We start from the raw sequence: 16,843 nt of genomic DNA, 5'->3' as shown, positions 1-16,843 counted from the left end.
ATGCCCAGTTGCTGAAAATTGCTGGTGAGATGTGCAATATATGAAAAGCACTGTCCAATGAAAGTGCACAGTTTGGAGGCAGTGCCCTTTAGCCCCACTGTCTTTCACAGAAGTAAGACAGATACATGATTGTCCCTTTTCCACCCACAGAACCAAAAATTTCAAATGAGAATGGTTCCTAAGGAGTCAGAAAGAAGTAAAATCAAGATGATGAAAAGTAATCCCTTCTTATTTGCAACTTGGAAAGTTACCGGAACTGCTTATTGCCCAGCTTCTGTGAAAGTAAACTGTGAGATAAGAGTTCTCAGTGGTATATTATTAAAGCCCTCCAAATGAAAAGTCACCCATGCTGTTCTCATGCATTTTATCTCATGATGTCAGTTCTCTCAATGACTGTGTCCTCTTCTGAAGTCATTCTCAAGGTAAGGGACTGGACTGCTGGTCTGCCTTTCAAATGGTTCCTCACCGTCACATATCCTTGGCATTGGGCAGTCTCCAGTTCTCACCTTGCAATCTGCTGGCTGGTTCTGACAGCTCTCAATTTCTCATTCCTTCAATGCTGGATAATTTACTTCAACCATTTTTTTGAAAATGTAACCTTTTTGCAGACCTCTGATGTATTTTTTCCTTCTCCTCCAAGAAATCCAAGACAAATTACTTCATTCTGAAGGTTGTCTTTCACTACCGCATCCCAGATCCTCTGCTTTTTAATCAGAGGGAGAGGGTGTGCTCTGCCTCCGCTGCCAGACTTGTTTACCAGTAAATATTCCAAAAATACCAAGAACCGCCATTCTACTTTCTCCCAGATTGCCTTTTATGCACAGGAGGAATTTCTTTCATTAATTTCAGCGCTGAAACTCTTCGCTATAATTCCAAACAGCTGCTGTTCTGTCCCCACTGTTAATGAGCTTTGTCTTCATACAACTGGGAGAAGGACAGAAAGGGCCATGCTGGCTAAAATTGGTTTAAATTGGTTTTCAGCATGCAAAATAAACCGGACAGCTCCTGGATCAAACTGATTGTAGTTTCATTTCCCCCTCTGCAGACATTAAATCTGTCTGGTTAGTGAGGATGAGACTCAAAGCAGGGGCAGAAGGTATTGACTTTCACACTTTTTAAAAAAATATCTTCTTCCCCACACCTCCCCCCCCTCCACTGACTGAGGTGGTTTCATCTGAACTGTCATTCTTAAATAATTGTCCTAGTAGGAGCAGTACATTTCAACCTTATGCCATCTTTTGGAGATTTAGGCTAGAGAGATGCAGCCTGACATTCTGAGCCTGCATGCACTGTGAAAGATTGCTTTGATCAGGTTGTGGTTGTAATTTGAGTCAGTAAAATAGAATTCATACTAATTGTGTTTAAGGTATGATGCACTGTGTAACCCACAGAGAAACTCATTTCAAAAACACTTAAAAGGAAAATAAAAGACAAAATAAAAACAGCTGTTCCACTGAGTCATTTTCCCAATGTGCAACTTAAAGCAAAACAGAGAAAAAGCCTCTCCTGGTTGTAAGTTATTTGTGTTGATATGATTGTGGAGTAGGATAATACTAGGAATGTGGGGAAAAACTACAGAAAACTCATCTCCACATTCCTTTTTATACTAGAAGTTTGGAAACAAACAAGCCTTTGGACTAATAAAACCCAGAAAAATCTGTTTCTTAAGAGATACTGGTACCTATCTAAATTATAACTAGCAAGCCATATATTGATAGTCCAATATAATTTGCAAAGATAAGAATGATTTTAAGATGAAAAGAAGGGATTGAAAATAATAAAACAAGATGCTTCAGTTGAATACCTAAAAAAATCATGTCACATATGTGCATGTGTACATATTTTCATGTGTTCAAGTATAATACAGTCTCTGGAAAAGAATGTAGTAAGATCTGGTAAAGGAGATGAAGGTAACTGCACTACGTGAAAGTAAAGAAAAGGTACAATGTAGAGCAGGCACTGCTTTTTCATCAGTAGAAAGTTGAGTGAACAACTCTTTTCATACTTAGCATGGCCTTCATCCCACCCAGCTTTCAGAGAAAAATATAAAGTAAGTTCTATCAAGATAAGTCTTGAATTCCAAACAAAGTTAACTTTTTTTCTTGGGGGGGGAAAAAAAAAAAGAATAGGACATTTAATATGTTTCTATTATGACTGTTGCAGGGATCAGAATTCAATTTTTGTAGCTCTGCAATCCAGAGATACTTACTTCCCATATTGTATGCCTTGAAAATTCAGAGCTCCAAGGAGCACAAAAGATGTGACATGCATGTGTTTTTCTTGTTTGCAGATATCTCAATAAGCTTGCTCTCGTTAGTTGTCACAGCCTGTGGTCTTGCTCTGTTTGGTGTGTCTCTGTTCGTATCCTGGAAGCTTTGTTGGATCCCTTGGCGAGAGCGTGGTCTGCCATTTGGGAACAAAGACAACAAACAAGAATCGCTGAACTACACAGATACAGAGACCAATGACCATGACTACAGTGACGATTATCTGGGACAGCCTGCAGCCTATCCAGAGTCCTCCATGAAGATCAGCCACACCTCCCCTGATATTCCCTTAGATGCTCAGGCAGGAACAAAGGAGAACTGTGTACACAATGTGCGAATGCATCGTCAGGTCACTGAACCAACCTCTTCTGATCGGTCAGTAACTCCAGTTTCTGTCTGGTATTAATGAATACAGATACAGTCAAAAGAGAACAGCTTGATTATCCAATACACTGAATGTATAATTTTCTTGCCACATTCTTTTTAAAATAAAATTGCACAAAAGTTATTCTTTGAGGTGTGCGAACCTCTTAGGTTAAAATGATAGCATCACAATACTATTCTACTCTTCTATCAACTAGTATCTCATTTGTGCCTCTCCCTCAGAAGCTGGACAAGACAGAGCACTGTGTGTCTCTTAAAGCACCAGAACAGCCTGGATTTAGCTTGTAAAGCATATTCATTTGCACTTAGCACTGTTGCTGAATACTCAGTAATGTGTCCTCAAAAATTTTACAGCAGCCAAAGGAGAAAAGTAGGGCAAGCTAATGCAGCACTTGAAAGTTAGAAACAGGATTAAGAATCATAGATTTTAGCCACAATCATGGCTGTGGGGGGAAAAGTGACTGAACAAGAGTAAGTGGGGTCCCCAGGGCAACTGGAGAACCAGTACAGGAGGGAGGAGGAAAGAGAGAGGGTAAGCCTGTGTATAGGGGCAGGTGATGAAAGGATTATGTTTCACACAGTAAGAAAAAGGATCAGCATGTGAAGCAACAGTAGATGTCGGAGTTAAAGCAGGTGTACTTCAGCTGGAAAGATATAGCACTAGCCTTAATGCTCTTTACTAGCCTCCTTTCTGGCCATATAGGAGTACAAATTTAGCCAAGACTTGTGCCTGCTGGCACACCTGAACATGGGAATGATGGCAACAGCCAGTTCAATAGTTGCCGGTTGTCCAAAACATGTCTCAGAAAGAATTTGGGAAATCCCAAAACATAGTTAACTAATATTACTCAGTAAAAGATCCAGGTGCCCTTCCTCCTTAGATTAGCATAAGAATGGTTTGGGCTTACATTGTTGTAGGAATCTATGGGGAGGTCAAAGCCATAATTACGGATACCAAAGCACACATACCCGACCACACACAAGATTGAATTCCAGCTAAGGATTAATAGCCCACAGGTACAGTACAGAGCTAGTGCTGCTGTTTTCAAACTGCTGGAAAAAACGCATTTAAGACTCATTAACAGAAGATTCATATCTAACATCTAACACCAAGAGCTCTCGTGTGTCATTGATACTGTGAAAGTATTGAGTCAGATACAGACTTCCTCTGCTACAACAGGGCACCAATTCTGATACTTAATCAAGTGACAAATGGAGAGTATCACCACAGCATAGTCATCTCAGAAGAAGTAGCAGCAATCCCAATCTTTTAAAGAGCTTGCCTCAGCATCCTCAGTGCATGCACAATGTCTTCACTCCTGACAATCTCTGCAGACCTTTCTTTTGGCAGCTGTTCCCAGTCTCGCTCTCTCCAGCAGGTTTTTATTACACTGTCTCTCTGTCCACAAGAGCATGACTTGTCCAAGTCCCACCTTTTCCCATATCATTTGCTGATACAGGTTTTGCTCTTTACTCCTCTCTTTCATTGCCCTTTACTTTTGACCAGGTCTTCTCCAAAAGACTCTTTCACTGAGCAGGAGGGGCCCATCTTCCTTGCGTTGCATCCTTGGTTCACCTTTGTCTCGGCTGCTTTCCTTCGTAACTGGGTGCTTGTGGCATTCCTCTGTGGCCATAGAGACCAGGCACTAGCCCCACCACAATCCTTGCTAAAATGTCTCTCCAGCCTTTCCTCCCTTCTTTTTATTCCTCCCACTGTGGTGAGGAGCTTAAGAGTTGAATAATAAAAATCTTTTTTTGTAACATAATAATATTTTATCCTGAAATGACTATTATATAGCTATAAAATTATGTATTTATTATACAAGAAAAAAATAGGTTAGTATATAAGAGACCATTCCTGTTTTAAGCATGCATAAACACATATTCACAAGGAATGAATGAACAATGATAGCAGAGGAACTATTGCTGATTATATTCAACATAAAGCACTTCGGACTAATCCTGTGCTAGCATTTTCCACATGCTCTTTATATGTACAACCACAGCTCATGGTACTCCAAGACACTGGATGATTGCTGCATATGAATAGGAAATAAAGTGGAATCCAACTCATATAAGATTAGGATTTTACCTAATCCATCTTTCACATCCCACTACCCTGATAGGGTTTGCAAATTTGATTTCTATTACTATCTCATGAAGTGGAAATTTCAATCACAGTAACTGAGTGACTCCAGGTAATAAATTTCACTGGACCGAAGCTAAAAGCAACTTTCTCAGAGTAATGAAACTAAAGGAGCTTTTCAGCCAAAGTACCACAGAGCTTATTACATCAGGTATGAGAGAAAAAACAAAACAATTGTTGAGGACGTCAACACACCATTTCAGACCAGAACAGCCCACTTGTAAATGAGGTAGTCATGGTAATTAAGTAATTAAGTAACTAAAATGCAGAAATGTCAGGAAGTATCCTTCTTTGTCCAGCTTTGCCTTAGAACCAGAAATCAGCGAACTCAGCTGGCAAAATAGGCCATATCCTACTCCCATTTACATAATGTAACTCATTTCATTGGCAATAATCCAAAGAATTCAGTTGAAAATGGTATGTGATAAGAACATCTACAGTTCTTGTATCACATTATACTTGCCAGTAAGGCAGATCCCTTGGATTTGCAATGGCTGTGAATTTGCATTTGTCACTTTCTTCAGCCAGGTTTGGAGAATACATACCACTAGCCTGAGACAGAGTAACAGAGAATTATATGATATGAGCAGTTTAATGCTGAAGGTGAGCTCTCACAGCTGTTGGTTATCATGCTTTATCACTGTATGCAAGTAAAAATCTGACCCCATCATACATTACAAAAGTATGTCAAATGAGAACAGTATCTTTAGTGTGTGTGCACAGATTCTCATCATATTCAACATAATCTGTTTCAATTCTTTCATTTCCACTTAAGGCATAATTCAATCCGAAGACAGCTCAACCTCTCCAACCCCGACTTCAACATCCAGCAGGTTCAGAAACAGGAGCAACTGACGGGGATTGGCCGCATTAAGCCAGAGCTCTATAAACAAAGATCAGTGGACGCAGATGATGGCCGAAGGAGTAATAGCAAGGCATGTGGAAAACTGAACTTTATTCTGAAATATGATTGTGATTTAGAGCAGTTAATAGTGAAGATACACAAGGCCATCAACCTGCCAGCAAAGGACTTCTCTGGAACTTCAGATCCATATGTGAAGATCTATCTGCTTCCTGACAGGAAAACAAAACACCAGACTAAAGTGCACAGAAAGACCCTAAATCCAGTATTTGATGAAGTTTTTTTATTTACGGTCCCATATAATGATCTGAATGCAAGGAAGCTCCATTTCTCTGTGTATGACTTTGACAGATTCTCCAGGCATGACTTGATTGGCCAAGTGGTAGTGGATAATTTTTTAGATTTGGCAGATTTTCCCAGGGAATGTAATATTTGGAAGGATATTGAATATGTCACCAATGTAAGTATTACAATTTTTTTTTTTGAAATTTTTTGTTTCTGATTTTATTTCCTTAATCTGATCATAACTGAAATTGTCTGATAAATTTGCGAAGGAAACTATTCTCTCTCTTTCTGAAGCATTGACCTTAATCCAAGGAAATTGATGGTACATTTTCAGTCTTCATTTCTCATTCTTTGGATATATTAAAGAATGTCTTATGTAGGAGATAGTGGGTTTAGTCATTGCCCTGCTGATGGGGTAGAAAAGCTGGAGAATGTTTTCCTCTTAATCTTACTTAATCAGAAACTCACTTAAGGAAATACTGCTTCTCTTATTTTGCCTGTCTTTCTGTGTTTTGCATGATTCGCCACATAAATTGCAGTCTACTAATCAGCCAGAACTGCAAATTCGAGATTTCTTATGTGATGCTCTTCAGTCCTTTGGAACACTATATTCTCATAAAGTGAGATATATAAACTAGGCAAACAGAGTTCAGACAACGCTGTTCCATGAAAGCAATGAAACACACTGAAGTGGTTTAACTCTTTGTTTGGTATCTTTTTGTTACATAGGGAAATGGGAAACTTAGAAGTCCATATTTCTGCTATCCCAAAGTCTCTGTTATCAAATTCTATGCAGGAATCCAATTAGTGATTAGGAACAAATCCACAAAAATTACTTATGGAAAAGAAAGAGCTTTCTTCTCAAAGCATGAGCCAACCTCCTCGTAATGCTCTTAGAAATTAATTATATTCATCCTATGGAGATCAGATCTTCAATGAGAATGATACATTACAGAAGTCCTGAAAGGTACTGTTGCCAAGGGTCAGTAAATATTTCATTTGCTATGTCAAACCATACTCAAATGGAGTGCACATGTTAGAGTCAAATAAACCAAACATCCTTAACAGTAAGATCAAAGCGTGAGTTTGTTAGACCTCAGTTCAGGAAAGCATTTAAGCATATGCTTAGTTGCGTATAAGAAGCCGTTGAAAAGTAAAGGATGTTCTAAGCCAAATAACTTTCCTGTATTCAGACCCTCACCTTATAACCTCTGTGATCTGGTAGCATGCCCATATTACTGACCAAATTGATTAAGTCTGTCTTTTTGTTTGGAGTTTCTTTTTGAAAATTGGTATTGTCCTTGTTTTAAGGTGACTTCTCAGTGTTACATATATTCATGTGAAATGTGCTGTGCACTCACTGCACAATCCTCTTCCACGCTAGGATGGAACTGCAGCAGCCGCAGCACTAGCAGTTCCCTCACTCAAGGTACAGGCAGGGTCATGGACACTCAGTGTCACAGAAGGATGAATCCGGCTTTTCTATGAAAAGTTACTGCTCTTCAGCTGCAAGGGAAAAGTAAGAATCTGACAGAGGAGTTGACAGTCATTTTAAGTGAAAGCCTGTCTTCATACAGCATTAAGTGTCCCAAGCTCAACTTCTCTTCAGTTTTACAATCAACTAAAAGTTGAATGCACATGCACACTGGAGTTACTTTGATGTGTACTAGGCCTTTTTCCATGCTTTAACTTAAACAAAAGAGTGGCTCTAGTCTTTTGTTTTTAATCACTTCCCCTTCCAAAGTTCAAAAGTGATGCAGCATATAGTTTGTAATCAGTTTTCCTGTAATCTCTGAAATTAAATTTAGGGCTGAAGTGATTTATTAATTCTGACTAATATTAATTCCTGTATGAAGTGTAACCACGTTTATCAAAACAGAACACAGGACCTGCCATCTAGACTTGTCACTGGGTTTTCAGCTAACAGAGACCTTTTCAAAGCAAATGACGCATAGTACTTAGGAGGCACAATCCAATTTGGGGTAATGTGAGTTCTGAGATAAGAGTAGCAGATAAATGAAAGTGTGGAGTATTCCGCTTACTAATTAACATTTCCAAAATTTCAAAGGTTATAACTTACTCCATGAAGTTATGAGAAAGCCTTCAAGCATCATTTAAGAAACCAAATTTCAGCACTTCTCCCTGTCTGTGTAGCTTAGATATCTTGCAGACTGACAGCAGAAGCTGGACCCTACGGGCTACTCAGTGAAGCTGCTGAAGTGAAAACTGGCTGCACTCCAAACCAGGCCAGCAGGCAGTAGTAATGAATCTCTGAAATAAATCTCGGGAAAGTTTAGAGCACTGTTGGGCTGTTTATAATTGCAAACAGAAACTGTATGAACTGTAGCAAGTGTTCAATAGTTATGTTTGAATGTCTTGTTGTTTTAAATAATATTTACAGAACAGACCAATGCTGGGCAAACTTACCGAAGGAAGTTCACTTGATGTAGATCAAGTGAATCAACAAAGTGAATCACTTGATGCTGATCAAGTAGATCAACAAAGAGTGCAGCACAGAAGGGATAAACCAAGGAAACACACTATAAAAAGGGAAGGTTCACACAACTACACATGACAAGTTTGTCATACTTCTATACTTCTGAAGAGCACATTCATTTTCATTTCATGTGAATCTTACTACACTGCATAACCAGCAATCCCAGAGGGCTTTATTTTACATTCCCCATTTTATTATGTTCTAAACCAATTTGACACAGCAATATAAGAGAATGTATTAAATCCTCCTCTGCCCAGCAAAATGGCCTACTTTAAGGGAGCACTGCGGATATGCCTGAAATGTCAGCTTTCCTGCAAACAATGCCATTCAATTGACCTATTATGCCGTATGTTTTCTTCTGTTTTCTAACAAGACTGAAATATTTTTTTTATCCAAAACCAGGAGTTTTGATTCTTTGAACTATAACATCTGCTATCATCCCAGAGTTTGAAATTATTTCATAACACAGACGAGTGTCAGCATAAAAACCTTCTACATGCTCAAAAGCAATCTGCCTTCAAACACAAATTTCCAATATCAAAATGATTGTTCTTCTAATCCCAGGTCTTCCGAGCATAAAATCTCTCTCCTGTGACAATGGCACTTTTTCCAACCAGAAAAAAAGCAGCAGTGGTCTGTTTAATGGAAGAAATAATTAAGTGGATCAACCTTAGATGAACATGAAATGAACTAGATAAGCTTTTTGCATATCTACCAGACAAATTACACTGGTTTCTGGCTCATCAAGGGGAAAGATACATTTCATTTTTAGGCTGGGTTCCAGTAGTTGGTATGTTTTGTTTAGTAGTGTCTAACACATGTTCAGGGTTTGGGGTGGGGTTTTTTGTTTGTTTGTTTCTGTAGTATTCATAGATTGATAGCATGTTTTGAAGAGAAAAGAGTTGTTAATATTTCCTTGGTTGCCATCTTTAAACTCATACGTGATCAGGCAAAAATACATGGCTTGTCACAAAGTAAAATATACTATGAAAGACAGGTTGCTGTCAAATAGTCCATTTCAGATAAAGGAGAACTTTCTCTTTAAGAAAATGCTAGGTATCCACTTGCATAATTTGCTGTACACCCAGAAAGGAAAATACTTTCTCAAGAATTGCTAGTTAAACATGAGCAGGCAGCTATAGGGCACAGAGAAGGATTTCTGGGAACTGGAAATCTGGTTCATACTGGCTGTTTGGATTCTCAAAATGCTTGGCTTTTGTCACTTGCTAAGCAAGTGGTCTTTCTAGACAAGTATTTAAAAGTGGCCTCCACTTAGAGCAGGGTGATAAAGAACAATGCACATTTCTATTCTTACCAGGGCCAGCATTTTCAAAAATAGCTACTCATTTTAGGAGGCAAAATTTGTGGCTTTAGTCTTACAGTGTATCAGCTTTTGACACTGATGCTATCTTTTCACATATAGTTATGCTTGAGAGCTAGGCATGATACAGTGAAAACTGTTCTTTTTCTGAATGTCTAAACTTTATTATATACACTTTTTTAAAAAATTCTTAATTTCATAACACCCCATTGGCACCATTTTCTCATCTCACCCCAAAGCTGTACAGCACGGACTCACCTGTTTTCATGAATCTTCCAGTAACATTCTAAAAGGATATTTACAACAGGATTTGCAGTGATTATGCACCTAATATTCTATAAATTGTAGCTACCATATTGGATCCTACCATTTATCCTTATTGTGTGAGTCCTTTGAGACCCTTTGCTGTATCCACCTCTTGTAAAGGTGTGAAGTAAAAGTAAAAGCTGTTCAGATTCAAACTATGGTTTACTCTTTATTGGCCAACAATTGGAAACGATAACAGAAGGAAAGGATTCAAAAGGTTACTTTGTTTTGAAGTACTTCTGCTTTTGTGTTTAGGTAAACATTGAAGAGTGCAGCATCCAGACCCCCAAATTAAAAGATAATATATGATTATATGATAATATATTCATTCAATATGATAATATATTTCACTCACAAAAGGAGACTGAAAATATAGAATGAAAATACTTCTGAAAGAAAGGGAAAAGAGATTACAGAAAGACAGTGCTGGGTACTACATACAGAATTTGAGAAGTAACATGTCACAGACTTTGGAGAATGTGTATGGTTTGCTGAATATCCAGAAGATAGTTATTGATAGTTTAAAGCTGTAAAGAAACATAAGCTCTATATCAAGTTGCTTGACATCCAGAAAGAGCTGGAAGTTGCAGAGCCAAGAAATTTATTGCATCTGTTTTTAAGAATCTTCAAGCTCTTTCAGGGTATATGTAGTGGTCAGGAATACTATAGTGTCTCAGATAATGCTGAATTCCTTTCACACAGAACAATAAAGAAAACCTTTTTTTTTTTTGAGAATTTAAGTTGCATGTTGGTATACAAGCTAGTGTTTTGACAAAGAGAGAATTAGAAAATAGCATGGCTCTAAGTATTTGAAATTCTGCATTCTAGAAATGCTAATTGTTCACTGCTGTTATTCTCAAGTTTGCCCAAGAAAGGATTTGAGAATTTGTATTTTTAGGCATTTGTGTTGTATAACTGAGATGCAACTGGAATCATAACATTAGCAGAAGGAAGTTTCAAGTTCTCTGTTTCAGGGATGTTAATGCCAACCACAGTATGTGTGGAAGAGAGACAAGAGACTACGTTATTTCAGTCAGTTGTTTATGGAAAGCATAATAAAAGTCTAAAATACTGGAACCTGACCAAACCTACCAGATTTTTTTGCAGTTTAAAACTATGGGGAGGAAAAAAAAGTCCTCAAAGGTTGCAATGATCAGGAGCACTCCTGCTAAGAGGCTGCAAGCTGTTTAGTGTGTGCCAAATGCACATGCATAGGTGCAGGTCATAATCCTTAGGGTTTATACTCTCAAAACTTCCTTCTTTGAAAGAAGTAGGTAAATACTGTCCCTAATTCATGGACAGTGGAACAAATGTGGACAAAAAGGATGTGACTTGCTCAAGACATGACACTACTAAATTGCAGAAATGAGACTGGGTCCAGAATCTGTAGATTCCTGGCACCAGCTTTAATCCACTCTTTGTAGCACAGCTTATGTTCTTCGACAGATACTGTAGCTGGCAGTAAGTCAACTAAGTCCACCTACTCTGATTTAAAAAAATGTTTAGCTTGTCAAGATGTTTTAGCTAGTATTTCTAAAATTCCTCTTCTGGCAAGTTGCTGGGTTTAGAAGAGCAATGGCATTAAGCAAGCTCTCAGGAAAACATTTGAAGTGTTTACAATGGTTATCAAAATTCTTCAGTCAACAGTTTGAGAAGGAACAGAAGAAAAGCAAATCTGTCTCTTTATGAAATCAAATCCAAACCATCCACATTATGTGCCATATCTGCATTTTAGGACTATAGCAGTTAATGGGAAACGCTAGTCCTTTGGGGGTTTTTTTGGTTGTTTTTTGGTTTTTTGTTTTTGTTTTTGTTTTTTGTAATACAGAACAGATATCCAGCATTAATCTGATGTTCCACTTGTTTACAACAAGTAGGCTATGGCATCAGGGAGGCAATCAGTTGTTGATGTGGTCAAGTATCTATTTAATTGATTTGCAAATACAAGTCTCTCTGGAAGAGATAGAATTGCAAACCTACGAGTCTTGCCCACTTAAAGCATGCCAAAAGCTTAATGAGCAACAACAATTACTTCATGGCTAGTAAACACAAGAGGTAAGATTCGCCTCACTTAAATTTTAGATTTATTAAAAGAACCCCAAAACCAAAAACCACAACCAAACCCATAAGTACCCAAAACACTACAGAAAGCATAATTGCCTTCAAGGGGTAGATCAGTGGATATTCATCTTCTCCTAAGTCACAAAGGTCACTCTTTGTTTCATGATTTTTCCTGACTCTTCTTCCTTAATCAAATGTACAGAAAAAATAAAAGCCCACTTACAATGGATCATTTCACAGCCAGAAGATGATAAAAAGTCGTAGATCTTTAATCTTTCAGATTTCTGAGGATCACCACAGTAAACATGAAAAAGCAATTAATTAGCCTTCAGCATGAGTACAAGAGGTACAGTGGTCATCATGCAGCTGCTGGTTTTCCTACGGTTTTTAATTACTTAATAACCACATATTTAAATGAATTAATTTCAAAACTGGGATTTTCCTTTTGTCTTTCTGTTTTCTTTTTTAATCTAATGATTTTGCTAATTATTTTGTGAAAGAAGATTTGTCAGAAATGACATGCATTTCAATGATGAGGAGACAGCAGTCAGCCTGGCTAACCAAAGGGCAGATACAGTTATGTACAATTTTATAGGGCAAAGATAAAATATTGATGTGTGTTTGCAGAAAATTTAAAGACAGCAGATGCCTAATTATGTTTGGAGCAACTGTGAAAATGATATTCAATAAAATTGGGAAGGGTCTGAAGTAAAAAGGAGTCAAATGCCTTGAAGACATATGGTATGAATGGCATCTAGGCTGGTCCCAATCAGTGGTACAAGCACTGAAAGCTTGGCTCTAAAAGCAATGGAGGCTCTTCAGTGCAAGTGATTACCCAACAGCCTTGTAGCTCCACAGGCATGGTCAGAACCAGGATGAATCTTGTAATATCACTGAAGCCTGAACTAATGTTTATTGGGGCTTCTAGGACTAGTTTTAGAAAATGCTAATTCAGAGAATTGTGTATGTACCACTGGAAGTTTGCAGAACCCAGGAGTATGGCCATCAGAATTTACAAGTGAGCTTTTTTCAGTCTGGATATTTATCTACAAAAAGCATACAAATAAACAAACAAACAAAAGAAACAAAGTCAAAACTAAAGCAGACAGAAAAACTCCAAACATTTAGCAGAAATGGGACCATTTCAGTTAAAGAATTTTAAAGGGTTTGTTTTGTGTTTTTTAAGTAAGTGTTTTGAGAAATTTCAGAAATTTCATTTGGAATTTTCTTCTATGCAATATTTTAAAACATTCTGAAGGTTGAAATAGGAACAAAGTGTCCTGTTTTCTATCAAAGAAAAATGTTTCAAGTCAATATGAGGGATATACTTCAAAATGGACATAGCTCAAAATCCCTTATGAAATACTCTGTTTTCCACACTGATTCTTCCCCTGCCCGTCATATTCTTGAGCTCTCTCTTTTGTCTTTGTATCATACTTGTTTCCCTGGGGCAACAACCGCAGCACAGCAATAGTATACAAAGGGTATTTTCATCTATACATTAGCTGCATGCTAAAACCAGTTAGGTCCAATCCTAAATTCATATTTTTCTATATGTAGAATCTGTAACTATCCCTGTTGTACACATTCCCCTTCTCCTTTCTTCTCACCCTCCTCTGCTAGTTCTTTTTCTTCAGAAACCTCTCTCTAACCAAGGCTCTCAGGAGTAGCCTTCAGTGAAATAGCTCACAATAACATACACACTGCACATAAAACAAAGCCAAAATGTGGTCCTGGTCAGCCAAGCCTGTCCCTCAGTTATACTATCCAAAATTGTTTAGTGGGAGCTGCAAACACACAAAAAAATTGCTCTAGCATTTTACAATTCATAGGCAGCAATTCTTCAGCTGAGCAAAGAGCACTCGCACAGCGTTAAGGCTAAAATAGCTGTATTAAGGTAATCTTGGCTGTAACCATTCTGCACACAATTCAAGATTACACTGTGCCACAGCCTTTTTTCTACAGGGTTATATAACTTTCAATTTAAACAAGTATTTAGCCAGGCAGGGAAAAAAATCACTTCAAACATGCATGTAATTATTGAACAGCTTGAGGAATGCTTACTTTGTCTTTTGTTTTTTTTTTCCCTAGCACAGGTCATAGAAAGCATTTTGATAGCTTGTGCATTCAACCAAACTTCTGAAAAATCCTACTCTTTAAATTTAGTTTCAATATTTGGAGCCAAACTTGAAAGTATTCTTCCCTCTGAACATACTGTGCTTATGTGAAAAGCCTCAAGCCATTTTTAGTCTTTAATCCCCACAAGATACCACAGCCATCAAGCTTCTTTCTCCACCAAATGGTATTTCAGTTTTACAGTTTTCCTCTGTGTACAGTCTGTTTACCCAGTTCTCATGTTATTTTCCATGGTCTTCTATTTAAGCAGTAAGTGGGGTTTTTTGTTATTGTGTATTGTTTACTTAGCAATTAACTGGAACTGTGCTCCAAATTCTTACCAGTACGTACTGGATATTTCTACAGGGGATAGCCTTTCTACTTGGGAAGCACCATACCTGACAGGCTGGCATACCAACACAACCTAAAATATGTGCTTACTGGGGTACAGTCTTGACTTCACCTTTTCTGGTAGGCCTGTGTCTAGTAGAAAAGTGTCAAAGTAGAAAAGAAAGTGCCACTATAAACAGGCTCTTCTTCACACTAAAGATTTGTCCGTACCCATTCAAACTCTTATTAGAGGACGTAACCTGTCTCACATTTAACCATTCAGGATTACAGGATCTTTCCAGAGTCCTGTTAGAGAGGACAAAACATTGTCAGTACAGAAGGAAGGAATTACTGGATCATAACTGTAGTGCTTCAGAGACATGGGTTTTGTGCTTACAGACTAAATTCTAGTGCTTGTTGAAATTAAGATTGGGATACACCATTTGCTAACTAATCACGCTCTTCAGCCCTCCCCACTACCTTTGTGAGGGGAAAACATTAGAAGTTGCAGCTGAAATTTGAGCTGACTGGTTCCCACAATAAGGCCTGTATATGTTATCTGTAGCTTTTCTAGTGTTTCTCCTAGTCTAGGAGACTTTTAGCAGCAAATCGTTTGAAAGAAATAAAAGATTAAACAAATGAATGGACATAAATGAGAGTAGAAACTTTAAAAGACACACTACACTTCGCTATGATCAACAAGTACACTTCCAAATACTGTAGAGGCCCTAATTGTCCCTGGGAGGCCTCAGAGATGTACATGACAGCTTTTAGCTCTTCACTCCCCAGCCCTTCAGAGCATTAAGGCTACTTCTGAGGCTCTGTAGAGAACCTTGCTCAGATTATTGCAGAACGATACATAGCTATGCTCTTCATTCTTTCACTTTGTAAAAAAAATAGGTCACTTTTAGCAGAAAAACTGTCCAAGGGAAGAGGGACAGAAAGGTATCACTTTTCCACGGTGAGTTGGTTTTCTAAGAGCAGAGCTAAAGAAACAATGACAAAACTGACTAAAAGTTTTTTCATCAAGATTTATTAGTTCCAAGTTTACTACCTTTTTACAGCAGAGATCTTTATTTTAAGTTAGTATTTAGTTGATTTTTTTCTCATTTCTCTGATCATTCAGGAAGATTGTTTCCTGAAAAATCCAACAGGCCACTACCACATCCTTTTGTGCTTGCCTGGGTAGGATAAATGACAAACGCACACAGACCTCCAAATTCTGCCCCAGTCCTCACAAACACTGAAAGACAATTGCAGTGCACACTCAAATTCTAGAATGATGACTAGAATTATGAGTATGATGACTTCCATAGTTAGTCTCAGTAAAGTCACTGGAAGTATTCACAAGGTAAATGAAGCATACAGTGTTTGCAGTGTCCGAGCCTTCGTATGGCTCCCTAGCAGAGAATTAGAATGAGTATTTCACACCATGTACTTTGGTGAAGTGACAGGCTCAAACGATGAGACTCCATTAGCAATGTATGTGATATCATGACATTTGAGATGTGTATAGCTTAATGTTTCTGGCACTTCATTGCTTGATTAAACACCTTGCTCTATTTACTCAAGAAAACAGTAGTTACAAGCTACAGCTTACCTTAGTGAGTGCTTAATCATTCACTACTCCTTTCATCAAACTCAAAATTAAAGCTACGTACACCATCTGGAAGAAGATTTCTGACTAGTGATGACATCTTGCTTGTGATGGGCAGAGAGGCAGAAAACAACTGGCAGCTGGTGGGTTTCACAGTTGATTATATGAACTATTGGGATAAAATTCCCCACTCAGATTCTTGGGCCAAATCTGGCATCTTAAAAATAACAGTTTATTGCAACATCAGAAAACATGACTTTGCTTGCCAAGTTACTGAGTACTAACAGCCACAGCTCAAATGGCTGAAATCCACTGCTTCTCCTAACATTTGCTCTTCTGTTTCCTGCAGTAAAGTTATTTTAAAAGGAGCGGTGAATAGGAGACTTGCAATATCATCCAATGTCTAATATTTTCTATTCATATAGAAACTGCTACCCAAACACTATGAAAGTTAACACAGAGGACAAAAAGAATAATTCCCCATACCCTATTTGGTATATTTGTTTTCAGAACTCATAGAAATCTTTATGTGTTTTCTTTTTAAAAGCATCCTGGGGTTTTAAAAATACTTCTAAAAGCCAGCTGTGGTTTAATCAACCATCTGATCTACATTACAGTAACTTTTGGACAACCCCAACAATAAAATAAATACATATGCAGTAAAGGGAAACA

General features: G+C 37.9%; 1 protein-coding gene across 1 annotated transcript in view; it reads left to right on the top strand.

The window, feature by feature from the left end:
- Positions 1–2,290: 2,290 nt before the first annotated feature.
- SYT9 (synaptotagmin IX) overlaps positions 2,291–16,843 on the top strand; it is a gene marked incomplete at both ends in the record, with an annotated part of 31,760 nt that continues 17,207 nt past the window's right edge. The window contains 2 exons of the mRNA XM_010016837.1: positions 2,291–2,642; positions 5,573–6,119. Of these exons, the coding sequence (XP_010015139.1) occupies positions 2,291–2,642; positions 5,573–6,119 (899 nt within the window). The remainder of the gene's footprint in view (positions 2,643–5,572; positions 6,120–16,843) is intronic.

The sequence above is a fragment of the Nestor notabilis genome, unplaced genomic scaffold, assembly GCF_000696875.1.
Source record: "Nestor notabilis isolate BGI_N333 unplaced genomic scaffold, ASM69687v1 scaffold11596, whole genome shotgun sequence".
Classification (NCBI taxonomy): Eukaryota; Metazoa; Chordata; class Aves; order Psittaciformes; family Psittacidae; genus Nestor; species Nestor notabilis.
This window is presented reverse-complemented; position numbering and strand designations above follow the sequence as displayed.